This window comes from Harmonia axyridis, chromosome 3, assembly GCF_914767665.1.
Source record: "Harmonia axyridis chromosome 3, icHarAxyr1.1, whole genome shotgun sequence".
In the NCBI taxonomy this organism is placed as follows: Eukaryota; Metazoa; Arthropoda; class Insecta; order Coleoptera; family Coccinellidae; genus Harmonia; species Harmonia axyridis.
Genome location: NC_059503.1, coordinates 15,898,577 through 15,914,210, shown reverse-complemented (window position 1 = coordinate 15,914,210; position 15,634 = coordinate 15,898,577). Strand labels below are relative to the sequence as shown.

Sequence of the window (15,634 nt, the reverse complement as noted above, 5' to 3'; positions counted from 1 at the left end):
TTATTCTTTAATTTTGTTTATATAATATATTGTGGCTGAAGGACTCAGGTCGATGGCCACAAATACATTTATTATATTATATTATTATTTATCCTTTAGATTTTTGAATGAACATACCTACTACCTACTTCATATCTCTGAGAGCCCCCTTTCCTGAATCAGACCCCTATGCCCATCACCCTATATCCCTATAGCACAGAACCGATAGGACATTAGAAGAAAGAGAAGAATAAAATTTTATGAACATTTGACAGTTCTTGGTTAACATTTCAAATGTTTACATATTTTATAAGATCTTTATTCTTTAGTGTCATTTTTGCAATGGACACATCGACTAGCGTTGATTGTAATTCATATTTCAATTATCTTCCTGATGAAATTTTGCTAAAGATTTTAGAGCAGTTGACTACATTAGATGTGATCAATTTTTGTAAATGCTATAATCGATATGCATATCTTTATGGCGAAAAAAATATATTAAGGTAAGACAATTACAGTGTATAATCAATATTATTAGAACTTAAATTTTTTTCAGCTGTATAAACCTTTCAAAAAGGAATGGATTCAACAGATCTTATTCGTTTTCAACAATAATGAAAAATGTATGTCCAGATATAGTCACAGTACTAAATATCACAAATGTGTATTGGATTGCAGCTTCAGAAATAAGAAAATGTTTGAAAAAATTGGTAAATCTAGAAGAACTTTATCTAATAGGAACTAAAGTTGGTATTTCAAAGACTGACAGCCTAAGTTATAAATCAAAAAAGGTTGGTACTATAATTTTAAATTAATTTTCTCTGATGAAGGTTATTTTTCAGTTGAAAAAATTGGCAGTCACAATAGATGACAAGGAATTACAAGACTCTCATGCTCAATATTTTCCTAATGTTGAAAGTTTATGCGTACAGATTATCTCAAAAAAAGATTTTACTTGTCAGTACCGCTTACAATGTCTTATTAAAAAGCTAAAACAATTAAGTGAATTATGGGTTTGTTTTTATTCTCAGCTTTGTTGTAGTATCATTAATAATTACTATAATATTTTTTTAGATTCATGATGTTACAAATTCTTATCCTCTTGATTATGATCATTTAGCATATACAGGAAGTAATTTGAAGATATTTGCTTTTAAAGCTTTGTGCTCAATGTTCAGTGATTTGAAGTTCAAAGGGTTAACTAAAATATTCATTAGTGAAAAATCTGGTAGAGAAGCTTACTATGGTAAATAACATTTTTGGTAAATAAGTTGAAACTGCCATTATTGGTCTGGGTCAACTGATAGAAGGAAATGCTTTGTAATCCTTTTTGGGATGAAACAAATTTGTTATTTTTATATATCATTTAAATGCATATATGTGCTTTGTTAATACACATACTTGAAATTCTTGGGATCTTAATATTTTAATCTACTAGACTAATTTTACAGTTGATGACTGCCTTTAATAGCTTTATATTTATATTTGTTATTGAATTAAATTCTTCCATATAAATTTCATCTAATTTGAATATGTCCTGTTCATGTAAAAAGTAAAATTTTCTAAGATACTGTAAATAATGATAATGAAAAGCAATTTTTTCAGAAGTGAAAAATGTGGAATCATAGTGCCAAACCCATTGACGATTATTGCAAAGTGTTATTGTGTTAATTCCATTAAGGGATTAAGAGACCTTAAAATATATTTAGGTGTAAATATAAATAGTAGTTTAGTTTTTAAAAACTGCATACATATATATATATATATATATATATATATATATATATATATATATATATATATTGTATAGCTCTTTTTTGTGGAAATATTTGGATCTTGAAAAACATTACTTTCAACATAGGAAAAATATTTGAAGTTTTATTTTGCATTTTCTATTAAAGCAACAACCTGAATTCTGAAAATATAATCATTTTGTCAATACTTAACATAGAAAAATACTGAAGTGGACTATGCCTTCATTAACATTTTATTTCAGAGAAGCTTGAGTCTAAAAGCCCCGATCCTCGAACATTAGCTGCTAGTCCTGCTTGGAAAGTATTAAATGAGCTTCACACATCTGTCCCTTTTGGGTTATCTGATGCAAAGGTATTCTATAATCGGTATGTGATAGTGTTCTATATTAATTTTTCTTTTTTTTCAGAAATTACATTATGGCCTTACAAACATAAACAAAATTGAATTTGAGGAACTCAATTTTATGCATTATCCAAATTTATGTTGTCCCAGGTATATAAATGCAATAAAGGAAATTATATGTTCAAATAACTCCAAAAAATTGCAGAAATTAGCTTTGACCAACTGTTTAGTCACAGGTGAGTGCTCTGCATGGCGAGGGTATTTTTTCTTGTTGAAAATCAGTAAGATCAAGTGTACAACTCCCATTCTTACAACTAGTAATGATAAATAACTGATATCTCTTATAAAGGTTCAAAAATTTACCAATAAATTGTCTTTGATAATTCTCAGATAAACGACTCGCAAACTCGGAAGAGAATCCTAAGAAGAAAAAAAAATATGATCATAATGAACCCCTTTCAGAAGAACATAAAAAGTTTGTGGATAATTTAGCTAACTTGAAGAAATTAGAACTTTACACATGTTGCAGGTGAGAAAATTCCAATGGAATGTTGTCAATTGATTGTATGCAAATGTTGGCATTGTTTATTCATTTATCTAAACATTTACTTTCATTCAGAGTGTTCCTAAATGGAGGTACAAGAGAAAATGAGAGATTCCTTGGATAATTTCATGCTACTTGTCCTACTTTTCTTATGATGATTATACAAGTTTATAAAATTTTGATGAATCATTGCTACAGATCAAGAAAATTAGTATTGAAACTAATAATTAATTTATTCATCACATTGGATTTCAAGTGAATTGTTTGATTTTTTTTCTCGAACAAATTTGACAAAACTGCAAGAAACCCAAGAAGTAAATTTTCAAATCAAAGTTTTTTCTTAACCACCAGAGGTCCACCAAACAAAAGTTCTGGAGAAAAAAAGAGCACTTCCAGAAAAAATATCACCCTGGAGATTTGCATTCAAAATTGGCATTTCATATAATGTAATCTTTAAATTTGAATATGTATGCTAAATTTCAATTAATGTCTTGCGAATCGCAGATGCTATGAGAAAAAACTTAAACATTCTGTATCTCGACAACAAATCATTTGTTGGGTTTATAGGTCTTTATCTAAGGAATCTCTCAGTCCATTTGTACCTCCGATTTATGAAGAGCCTGTTTACACAACATTTTTAGACCGAATGAATACAATATATGATATTTTGTTTTCTGAAGCATTTGTTTCAAAACAAGAAAAAAGCTTCCTGAATTTTTTTCTAGTAAAATATTCTTTGATGACCATATCTTCAATTTCATTGAAATAATACTTCAACACAGTGACTACAAAATTTTAAAAGAGCAGCAGATGGTTCCTTAACTGTCTTTAATAACCTGTATCTTTTCACCTGTGCTGAATCTGGAAAAATGGCAAAGGAAACAAGTGTTTTATTTTATGAGAGAAATCAATGGTTACATTTAAAGTGTAGCTCTAAAACTCCCCCTGAACACATATTATACTAAACTGGATCAATATTTCGTATTTTGCAGGTATGAAGGATTCAGGATATATTACTTTATACAATACTTAAAAAATTTAACTCATTTGACTTTGGAGATTCCAGCTTCCCTGAATGGAGTATTCATCAAAAAGGTAAGGTTTTAGTGCAATGATTGAAAGTCATTCTGCTAATAATTGCCAATTATACTTACTTACACTTTGGCATACTCACCATATATCGATACATATTTGGCAAAGTATTGTAAGTGACAGCATACATTTTTTATAGGAACAACCTTTTTTTGTTACGGTGGGAAACATTTATGTAAGGTAGGTAATTTTTCTTAGTCCATTAAGGGACATATTATGACACCTAATGGACTTAAAATATTTGGGTCTACCTTACATAAATGCTTCGCGCTGTAACAAAAAACGTTGTTCCTGTAAAAAACGTATGTATGTAAATATGTATCGATATTCAAAAAGCCAAATAGAATAGCATTAAGGAACATCGTGTTTTTTACAGGGAATCTTGATATAGAGAATAAAATATCCTAATGAATAAAACTATGAATTCTAGTTGGTGAATATTTTTCTTATTAACACCTATAAGAAGCCAGAAATATATGTGCTGTGTATTAGGTATTTATTATATAATCAGTTTTGCTTATATTTCTTGAAATTGATTTGTCATACTGGAGCGTCACCAAAGCTTTTACTAATATAATAACAAAAAGTGTATCAATAAAAATGCAATATTTGAACTGGGCGCCATTTTTGTTATGATAATGACACGTTAGATCGATAGGTGAGATAATATAGGAGTTGGTAAACACGGTTTATGTGATGAAGAATACCACCAATTACTGATGTCTTCTTCTTCTTTTGGTGCCTATCCATTCTGGATGTTGGCTAACATGATGGCGACAATGCTTCTCTTTCCCTGAATTTTTCCCTGTAGTATCAGTTGTAGAAGTCGATACCTCTCCGGATTTCTCATAACGTGACCCAGGTATTCAAGTTTTCGTCTTTTTACTTGGTACAGGATCTCCTTCTCCTTGTTTAATCTGCGGAGAACTTCTGCATTCGTGATGTGGTCAACCCATGAGATCTTCATAATACGACGGTACAACCACATCTCGAACACCTCTAATTTCTTGCAGGACGCTTCTGTTAATGTCCATGCTTCGACACCATACAAAAACACCGGAAGGACATAGCACCTCAGTAGTCTTATTTTGGTCTTCATAGCTAAGGTACTCGTAAAAAGCTTTTTCATTTTGAGGAAGGCACTTCGGGCTTTCTCGATTCTACATTTCACCTCAATGGAGTGATCCCAATCTTCATTAACGTTCGTTCCTAAGTAAGTAAAGCTGGTGACTCTTTGTACAAACATGTTGTGGATCTTCAATTGAGCGGTTAGTTCTTTATTCTTTGAGATGATCATGAATTTCGTCTTTTTCGCGTTCAGATGTAGTCCATATTTTTCACTCACATTTACTATCCTATCCATCAACCTCTGCAACCCATGTATATCATTCACCATAATAACGGTGTCGTCTGCACATCTAATGTTGTTAATAATTTCTCCATTCAGATATCAAGCAAAAGTATCAAGTTTGGGTTTCAGAAAGTATAGAAATTAATGTTCTAATCGCTGTTTGATGTTCATTTCAGTTTTTTAATCAGTTTCCAAAAATAAATCTTCAGAATCGTTGGAGGAAAAAAATTTAACACGATCCTTTAAATTTGAAGAAGAAGAAAGTTTATTTACCTAATATCACTTCTCAGAAACGATACATAATGATGAAATTAGAAATACATATGTCTACCATGATAGTGATTATTATGAATATTTCAACACAAATTCCTAGCCCTGGTAGTTTATAAGTAATAAATTTATGCAACTTTTATTTGGATTATACTACAGAAAACCATGTCTTATTGGAATTTGCACTTTAATTGATGCAATCTTTATTTCAACATATTAATTTTTTTAACGCTCTTTGATTTAGGAAATTAAGTTATGTATAAGCTCTATAACTGTGGCCAGCACTGTCGATTATTTACCCCACACTGAATACTTCTGGTAAAAAAACTAGATTCATTAGTATTCCCTCTGAATTCAAATATGTGAAGAAGAAATCAACTTCATTCATCATTGAATCCTTTTTGCCTCTTACGATGGTGAACAGTTGCTAATTTACTTTATATTCAAGGTGACCTTCAAATTAACTATAATTGTTAACTTAATAATTTTTTAGAAAACTTTAGGCTATATTAAGTAATTATATCTGTATTATTTATCATATTCTTCACTTTGAAAATTGGGGCCTCTCTTATTATTTACAGTTCACAATTTAAATTTTACATTGAATCATGTTGCAGGTATTTGAGAACTGCAATTATCTAGAGACACTGAAGGTTAATGTGGTATTATCGAATGAATCTTTTAATCAAGATTTCTGGATGTCATTATCATTAGCCAAAAATTTGAAAAATCTAAGGCAAGTACATTTTGTTGTATTTTGGAAATCCATTTTTCTAACATCATTCAATTTCAGGTATGAGGTTTACCGAATTTCATTAGAAAACATATTCTTTGGACTTGCAGCAATGACTAAAATGGAACGTTTATTTATTAAATGTAAATATGTTGACAATTTTGGCGTTGTGTATCTCAAAAAGTTCCTCGAGGCAAATCCTAATTTAGAACTCATGGTAATAATAATCAACACTGCCACTGAAACAATGTTGAAAACATTGACTAAAAATATGAAAGTATGTAAAGATCGAAACAAAATGTTTTTTGCCAAAAAAGATGAGAGAATTTTCACAGAAGGATTTCCAATACCAGAACTTCATTACTATGATTTAATATCTCCACATACTCATGTTTCAAATCTTAATATAACTGACAAATTCCATAATAGGTAACTAATGTTAATGAATTTCTTGTAAATTTGATTATCAATAAATCATTTTCTATGGATACCCTTTCATTAATTTTTTGCAATGAAATATTTGCTTACCAACTCCAGGAATTTTAATGAAACAAAAATGTGATGAATAAAACTTTTAGCAAAATGAGTTTCTCATTTTTCTATATATGAAATGCAAAATATTATATGATAATATTGTTGATTCAATAAATTTCGTTCTTACAATCAAATTTGAATTTATTTCAAAAAAGTACATTTTTAAAAGTTCTTAATACTATGAATACACTATAAATTATAATTTAAATTCGCCATCTATTCTGATCCCTGAAAAAAAGAAGAAATTATTAAAGAGCATGCTAAAAAATTTATTCTATTACTCACAGTAGGATCACAATCAGCACAATGCCAAGAATATCCTCTTCTTTTAGGTGTCTTCTTTAGTGGAGGATCCAAACAAAGGAAATGATAAAGATTCAGGCATTCATCACATCTGGAAATTAAAAACACCAATTGCACTTATGTATTGAACAATTATACCTAGTCTCAAAGAATAGACTTCATACTGATCCTAATAAATAGGTTTTCATTCATAATCACTGATAATAAAGTTTATAAGAAAAAACTATTCTTCTAATCCTCCTGTAAAAATGCGTTAAAGAATATTTCCAACCAATATCAAAACTTTTTTGAAAACTGAAGAAATTGTTTCAATAATACTATTCCAGTCTCAACTACTCACTTAACAGATTCATTGCTACGTGCTTCTTCCGCACAAACATGACAATGACTCTCAGTACTCTTCTTTTCAGCCTTATTCATAACTTTAGGAAGTTCTAATGTTGGCTTAGATATCAAGTTACGCGGACTTCTTACTTTTATTTCTGTTTTAGGAGGTATATCTGGGGGGCCTTGATCTCCATTTTCTTGTGGAACATAAAATCTCTGAGGGTTTGATTCAGATGGTACTTCCCCATCTGGAAGAGGTATTGGTTTTATCTGAAAATCAATTTATTACAGAATTGCTTTATTATTTTCAATTATTGAGGGGAAAAAATTGTTTTTGACTACTCTTCAGTAATGATCTATCGGAAAGTATCTGGTATTAGGTTGAATAAAATACATACAGGGTGTTCTGATTTGTTTCCGACAAACTGAAACGGGTGATAGATCACATCATTTTAAGCAAAAAAGTTCCTATGAACATGGGTCCGGAAATGCTTCGTTTCCGAGATACAGGGTGTTAAAGTTGAAAAAATAATTCACGTTTTCTTTAATATCTTTCGACTGGTTCCAAATAATTGCATGAAAGTTGGTACATAGGGTTTTTTGAGGTGAGAAATTCAAATTAAGTTATGAGTTAACTATAATTATAATTAATGACATCTAAATCTGACATGATTATTGTGGTTATACACTGGCTATACACAATGACAGATTCAAAGTGTGTTAGGTTTAGATGTCATTAATTATAATTATAGTTAACTAAGTTAATAGCTTATCAACGAATACAGGAAAATGGTATTGGTTACCAAAGGCCCGAACGAAGCATACAAAGAAGAAATCATCTACAGAGAAATAGGATTTTACAGACCTTCGAAGAAAATAAAAAACTCAGTATTCGTAAAGCATCCCAACAACTCAATATTTCAGGAAACAGAATATTCAGAACACTTAAAAACAACAATTACATAGCATACCACTTCTACTTATTAGTGGGCAATAGAAAATCCGCATGCATTTCGCCTTAGAAATTTTTAAAATGAATTTAAATTAAATATTTGAATAGGAATAATTTCATGGAAGGATTTCGAAGCAGTCAAAACATATTAGAGAAAACGCGAATTATTTTTTCAACTTTAACACCCTGTATCTCGGAAACGAACCATTTCCGGACCCATGTTCATAGGAACTTTTTTGCTTAAAATGATGTTATCTATCACCCGTTTCAGTTTGTCCGAAACAAATCAGAACATCCTGTACTTGAAATTTTGAAGCAGTGCATTAGTTTCTTGGAGCAGGGTATTTCTACTAACAAACTCACCTTTATCGTGATTCTAGGATGCGGCATATCATCAATATCAATGCTTTTCTTCTTTCTTTTACGTTTATGTTCTTTTCCAGAACTTCCCAGATCAGGAGAATATCTAGAACGATGTTTTTCTCTTCTCCTCTTCTTTCCTGACTTATGACCTTCACTGCCATTTGTAACACTTATGTTTTCAAATGTTTTTACTTGTTCTGGTTCAATTTCTTCAAATTTTTCTTCATCTGCTGCCTTAATTATCACTTTAGAATCAACTAAGTTTTCCTCAGAACTCATTGACCTAAGGAATTTTAAAAAATATGTATACAAGGTTTTCTTAGGTAGGAGGTACAAACCGAGAGGGAGAGATTACTTGGACGATATCTAGAAAATATTCTCATAAACATAATTCGAAAAAAGCTTTCTTTAGCACATACAGCATTTCATAGCATCACATTTCTCAAAATGTTTAGCTGAAATTCGACAAAGTTCCCTGTAGGTTTCACTGGCAATTAACATGTTATAAGATATAAACCATAAGTGTTATATTTTTGTTTTAGTTCAATATTATGCAGACCCACATATTCATAAGAACTTTTTTTTGATATCATCCAAGTTATCACCCATTTTTTTTTATGCTTCATATGAATAATTCTTGGCTTGGTAGACTAAAGCATATAAGTTAAATATCGCTGAAATTTTTTAAAAATGCAAAAGTTTATTTGTTTATTTGTTGACTAAAAACTCAAACTTAATACATATATTTGATAAATTTATGAGAATTGAATTACTTTTTATGAGAAAATATCATACAAGTTTTCACTAATGTGTATTAGTCTACCTACCCAAGAATCAATTTGATTGATCAACCTCATAATCTGATAAGGGCTTACATACACTTGTAATTTTCAAAAAATCGTTTTTTTTTTATTTTCTGAATATACATGTATTCGAGCATACACACTCAAAATTTTATGTCAATCAGACGAATATTTTCGAAGTTATAGACACATTTATGAAGGCTCGTTAGGGAGGCGCGTCTCACAGTTGAAACTTTAAACGCGTTTTTCTCAAAACTATGTTTTCAAAATCGGTGATCAAGATTTCTCGAAAACGGCTGAACCGATCAGTCTCAAATTTTAACACAGCCTTTTTAACTAGATTTTTTAGTAATTAATCGAAGATTTTTTTTCTCCGATGAATATTTTCCATTTTATAAACAATTTTAAGGCAAATTTTCGTTCAAAATCGAGTATTTTATTTTGAGAAATCGCCATTTTGTCAAAAATTATTTTTTCGCTAATTCCTTCGATTAAATACTAGATAATGTATTATATTAACGAAATTTATTTGGTTTTTTCATTTCAAATAATCCGGTCCAGAGATATCGTGATCACCGCAAAATTGTTTTTTTTGCGGAGCTCTAGGAGATCGGCGATAGCAACATTCGCGAAGAGTATTTTGACAAATAAAAAATATGTTAATATATTATAAGGTTATTATAATATGTACACCAATTTTCAAATTAATAAATTGAATAGTCTGCGCGAAAAAAATTCTTGAAAATCCGTCTTTTTGAAGCCTTCTAACTGTATGTAAGCCCATAATGCAAATTTTCACCACCTGATTCCATTTATCTATCTTTTGATATTCAAGTTAATAGCTACCCCTTACAGAAATAATTTGTATTCCTTTTACCTTATCACAATTTTGGGGTTGTTGTAAAGTTCCAATGGTTTTATTTTAATGATAGGGGTTAGAGATTCAGGATCAGATCGAGCTTCTCTACTGTATCTGCTTTTGCTACGACGTGGTGTGTTCAGTTCTTCAACCTCAGAGTCTGACGATTTGTCGCATTCTGAGCATTGCCAACCATATAATTTTGATTTTTTGGGTAGTCTTGTCAATGGAGGACTCAAGCAATCTAAATGATAGAACAGGCTGCATGTATCACATTTGGCTAATAAATGTTGATCCCTTCTTTGTCTACATGTGGCACATTCATTGAGTAAAAGTGGATCTTAAATGAAAATTAATTGTGTTCATTCAAAACAGTCCGAGTTATGCATAATTATAATATTTTCTGAATGATATTTTATGAGAATGAGAAAAGCACTACACTTGGAAGCTTTTACTTGTTTGTTCAAATTTGTATTCATATAACAATTTTCTCACGAAATTTCACTATAGCTATCTATTGGATATGGACCAAAGAGATTGCAGGCATTTGAGCATGCTGTTTCCCTGAAAAAAGAGGAATAATGAATATTACCTTGTTTGGCATGGCTACTCAGTACCCTATCTGTTCTTCCTGGTGCCATATTGTTCAGAGGAAACCCTACCCCCATTTTAAGCGCCGCTGCAGTAGGTACCATCATCGGTTGTGTAGGTCTTATAATATTGGGTTTACCAAGATTTTCTATATCAGGTAAATTTTTTGTAGGAGATGCACTGAGAATAGCTGAGTGAAATTTATGTATGGCCTGTTTCAGATCTTTTTCCTTTTTTGATGGTTCAGCGCTATTTTTGAGTAACTGAAACAGAAATAACAAAATTGATTCAAAATAATTTATATCTGTAACAACAAAATATAAAGATATAATTATTTCGAAATACTTCATTTCCATTTCCAGAAAATAATTCTACATTTTTTGTGAGTTATATATTTTTTTATTCTTATAGTTACCTCATCATATTTTGTTCTAAGTGTTTGTTGTTCTTCTAGTAGGGCTTTATTCTCCTCCAATAACTTTTCTAATGTATCTTTCATACCTTTTAACCTATCATTTCTGTCCATATAGTAAGCAATGAATTCTACACTGAAAGCAGGAGATATATGCCATTTTTTCCTAATATCTTGTAGAGCTGCAATTTGTGCATCCTGCATTTCCAAAGCTAAAGTATCAATACCCATCAGTTGAGCTTTTTTAAGTAATCTTTTACATGCTGAAGCACTTGTTGTCAAGAGCCTAGGCATCTTTTGAGTTGGGACTAAAAAAAATTAGTGTATAAATACAACATTTGGAGTTTTTTATGAAAAGAAAACTCTTCCCTTCAACATCATTGAATATAAGTTGAATTAAGATATGATAGTAGAGCCATTGAATGAAAACTCAAAAAAATCTTCAGTCCAAAAGATTGATTTTAAATATATTCGGCAAAATAAAAGAGCTGATAAAAATTATTTCATTAATGACAATGAATTCTAATCATTAGATGAAGCTAAGGCTAAGAATTCAAGCTTTAAATTTTCGAAGACATTTCTTTCATGTGTATTTTTATCAGTAATACTTTAAGAAATATATAATAGATAAAATTCTAATATAATAATAAAAATAATCTGCTTTATTGGGTGAGGTTTAGCGCACACTACTCTTATACTTCAACCCAGAATAAATCCCTTACTCTTATATATATCTGAATTCAATTTCATCTTATACTTTTACTCACCCCAAGGTAAAGGTTTTGAAGACTTGTGATTCAAATAATGTACTTTTTGTTTTTCTAACTTTCTTTTTATCCTCAACTGTTCAACAGAGGTGGAATGGCCTTCTTTTTGGAATTGTAAATATCTGTAGTGTGTTCTCAATTGCAATGCCAAGTAGTTTTTTTTTCGTTTTTTCACCAATGTTTTATCGGAATGTAATTTACAATGAGCATAGAATGGATCGGCTTGATCTACCTCCTCAGAATGAGCTTCAGAAAGAAATCCTTCCCTTTGAGCGCTATATGGAAAAGACACAATATAAAACATTACTAATTAATCTTTAAGTTAAAGTCTTACCAAGTGACATGAAAGTAAGTTCGACACATTCCTGCATCACAACCTATACAAACTCCAGTTCTTGCAAATCTCTCATCTGTACACAAGCTGCAGCTTTTGGCTCCCCATTTATTGTATGGCATTTCAAAGAGGGTAACATTTGTGAGTTTGTCAACTTCCCCAAATGCAACTCCTGGCACATATAGGGCACATACCTACAATATACATATCACAAATTCAGAAAAAAAAAAAGATTCTTTAAATTAATGATACTATATGCTTCTTATTAATGATTTCTCCATATTCAAAGAATATATGTATCCACATTTTGTTTGAACTGAATTTTTCTGAATGCGATTAATTAATTCTTTAATTTCTTGAAGCAAAATTCAGAGTAAATTTTCAGTCATTAGTTCATACAAGTCATTAATGTCATTTTATGTAATTCTATTCCAAAGAGATTTATTAATTAAAGTGAGTTGTTGCAAAGTTTTTCTATGTAGGATTCTAATACTTTGACACATTTTACTTTCATTCCAATTAGTATCTAATCAAAGTAATTTTTTGCATTACCAAATGAACCCATTTTCCAACGTCAGTTTCTTTAAAGATACCACCAGAGTTTGGACATAATTCACATATGGGGTTTGTGATTCCTGCTTTACATGCTTCACAAAACCATGGAGCTGTAGGTGATAAAGAATCGGTACTGGACAAACTAGCGGTATCTGATACTCCATAACATGCTTCATGTACTGTTACTCCACAGCTGTCACATTCAACAATTTCATTTACACTATCACTGTGATCGCCCAAGCAACCAAAACAAATGAGTATTTCAGTGTATTTGTCCGCTAGCTAAAATAAATAGAAGAATTATTTTCAAAACTACACATCAAAAAGAAAATTGTTACCTGTGTGTATTTATCTGATTGGAAAGTGGCTTCATTTAATAAATCTGATACTGCAAAACCATCATCTTTTGAATATTCTAAAGCTTTCAATTCTTCATTAACATCAGATTCATCTGACTCTTCTTCCTCATCACTGCTACTATCATCTAAAAAAAATAATTCAAAATAGAAATGTGGCTTACTAGGTTTTAGCATATCATATAAAAAATATGTTCTTGAAATTATCATAATAAAACTTTGTGGCAGAATAAATCTCCAAAAAAATGGGACAGATTTTTAGACAATGTAATTTTGATTGCAAATATTTAGTGCAAAACTATAACAACTCTAAGACCTCAAAAGTAAGTAGTTGTTTGGTAGAAGAAAATCAGAATATACCATTTCCATCAGAATTTGAGGAATCATCATCATCTGTAGCTTCTGGATGGTCTTCAATTCGAAAATCGGAATCATCTGAGCTTTCTTCTAAATCTTCGAAATTTATTATTGCTTGAGTATCTACAGGTTTCACCCTTCTCTTCTTCGGATCTCTCTCAACTATAAAAGAAAAAGAATGAAGAAACAAATAATCCAGAAACCCTATTCAAGGATAAAGAATAAAAACACTCACTACTCATCTCTAAAACCAATTTAATTAACAAAACAAGTGTCCCTATAGCAACTTCATTTGTCAAATTCACATAACCTAAAAACTTCGCCGAAATAACACAAACTATCATTGGTGATCAGCGTCAGTTGAATTTGTGATTATTTATAATTCAAATTGAAATGATTCTCTATAATTTTTGTTAAAAGAACTTACTTGCGGTTTTAAGAATAAAATCAACATCAACTGCATTCTCTAGATGATTGGGCATCTTTATATTCAATCAAAACATTTTTACAACCTTTCTTCTTTTGAAAATAAAGCTGCTCACAAGATACAGGGCCAGTGCGATCTCTCCCTAAATACTGAATTGCAACCCTAAAATCCCTGAACTTAAGTGTAAACAGGAGGGGTGAATTTATTTTACACTCAATATTTTGGAGAAATTGAATTTTTTCTAAAAAGAAATTAAGAAAATAATAAATTTCCAATAATTGGATATTCTATAATATCTAATAATAATTCTATAACTTAAGTGTAAACAGGAGGGGTGAATTTATTTTACACTCAATATTTTGGAGAGATTCAATTTTTTTCTAAAAAGAAATTAAGAAAATAATAAATTTTCAATAATGGATATTCTTCATAAAAATATTGAATTTTTCTGCTTTTCATGTTATGAAATAATCCTTCAATATAATCAATATTTTCACGAATTTGAATTTTGCATCCCTTTCGCCCTATGAATATTATGAAAATTTTTACAATGAGTTTTTGGTAGCTGATATCCTATAATACATTAAAAAAGCAGATTATTGATTTTTGAAATATTCTGACAAGATTTTTCAAAACATTCATGATTCATTTACATTCTAGGAAAATGTTATAACTGTGTCATAATTCGACAAAATAGTAAATGAATTTAAAAAAATCAAACGTCCTCCATAAAACTTGGATGGATTCGTTGAATTTATCTTAATTGAACATATTTTAGAGTTTACAGGCAAAGCCTCAACCATGTTTTATGTTATAATAATAATAATAATAAAATATATGCTGATCAAAACAATCAATTATTGGTAGACAGTAGGGACCATAATAATCGATTGTTTATTATTTTTGCAGAGCAAAAATGTACTGAATTTGGACACAGAAATGATGATAGCGAGAATTACTACAAAAAAATTTAATTCCATAAATTTCGGTCCAAGCTTCAAAACATAAAAACTTCAAACCTCAAATAAATCCAGGTTAAGATATAATTAAGTGATGTATCCACTCTATATGAATTCCGAACAAAAATTAATTCATGCTTGGCGAGAACATACATAAAGAATAACAAAACATAGACAGTGGTGCTGTTAACTAGTCTATGGTTTTGTCTGTATATTTTGTATTCTTTGGTTTTGGGTGCTTTAAAACACAGAACACAAATAGATACATAGAGTTAAATATTAATGTTCTATGGCTGTAAACCATAGAATAATATAAAATATATTTCTATGTCTTTATATTCAACACAGAATATCAATTATTTTTAGTCTTAGATTATTAATGTTCTAAGTTTTTAGTATTCTATGTATTTTATATTCTATGCTGTATACTTAAAGATATCTGTAAAACTTTTTCTCGTTTGAAAGAAGAAAAACTGGTAGATTTTAGGATGTAATAAGATACAGTGATGTCACTTCTACGCCGGAGAATCATTTCGGATTCAAGAGTATTTGTTTACATAAATATTTGGTGATATTTTCTGCTTATTCGGTTGTTCTTTCATTGCTTGAAGTGAAAGTTTTTATATTACGAAAAAATTTTTCATTATGTGTGTGAATCAATATATCTAA

General features: G+C 30.1%; 2 protein-coding genes across 4 annotated transcripts; one reads left to right on the top strand and one right to left on the bottom strand.

Moving 5' to 3' along the window:
• The first annotated feature begins 110 nt into the window (after nt 1-110).
• Nucleotides 111-6,554, top strand: LOC123677059. Of its 2 annotated transcripts, none has more exons than XR_006747047.1 (10): nt 111-482; nt 536-770; nt 822-992; nt 1,054-1,225; nt 1,976-2,085; nt 2,141-2,312; nt 2,467-2,605; nt 3,613-3,715; nt 4,089-4,204; nt 5,951-6,048. XR_006747047.1 is itself a non-coding variant. In XM_045613491.1 (10 exons), exons 1-10 carry the CDS (start codon nt 274-276, stop codon nt 6,497-6,499), a joined length of 1,803 nt encoding a protein of 600 aa, XP_045469447.1. In that variant the 5' UTR covers nt 111-273; the 3' UTR covers nt 6,500-6,554. The 2 variants fall into 2 exon arrangements, 1 of the variants encoding a protein (XP_045469447.1); XM_045613491.1 differs by lacking the exon at nt 4,089-4,204 and adding an exon at nt 6,127-6,554 and having other exon boundaries at nt 5,951-6,069.
• A 169-nt stretch (nt 6,555-6,723) lies between these two features.
• LOC123677057 (PHD finger protein 14) lies at nt 6,724-14,162 on the bottom strand. 2 transcript variants are annotated; one of them, XM_045613489.1, is made up of 14 exons: nt 14,007-14,057; nt 13,815-13,896; nt 13,583-13,741; nt 13,205-13,350; nt 12,864-13,148; nt 12,312-12,505; nt 11,978-12,252; nt 11,214-11,518; nt 10,800-11,061; nt 10,226-10,547; nt 8,546-8,828; nt 7,244-7,500; nt 6,886-6,994; nt 6,724-6,828 (listed from the first exon to the last, which is right to left on the bottom strand). In XM_045613489.1, exons 1-14 carry the CDS (start codon nt 14,040-14,042, stop codon nt 6,817-6,819), a joined length of 2,727 nt encoding a protein of 908 aa, XP_045469445.1. In that variant the 5' UTR covers nt 14,043-14,057; the 3' UTR covers nt 6,724-6,816. The 2 variants fall into 2 exon arrangements, with proteins under 2 accessions (XP_045469445.1, XP_045469446.1); XM_045613490.1 differs by lacking the exon at nt 13,815-13,896 and having other exon boundaries at nt 14,007-14,162.
• Between the last annotated feature and the right edge of the window lie 1,472 nt (nt 14,163-15,634).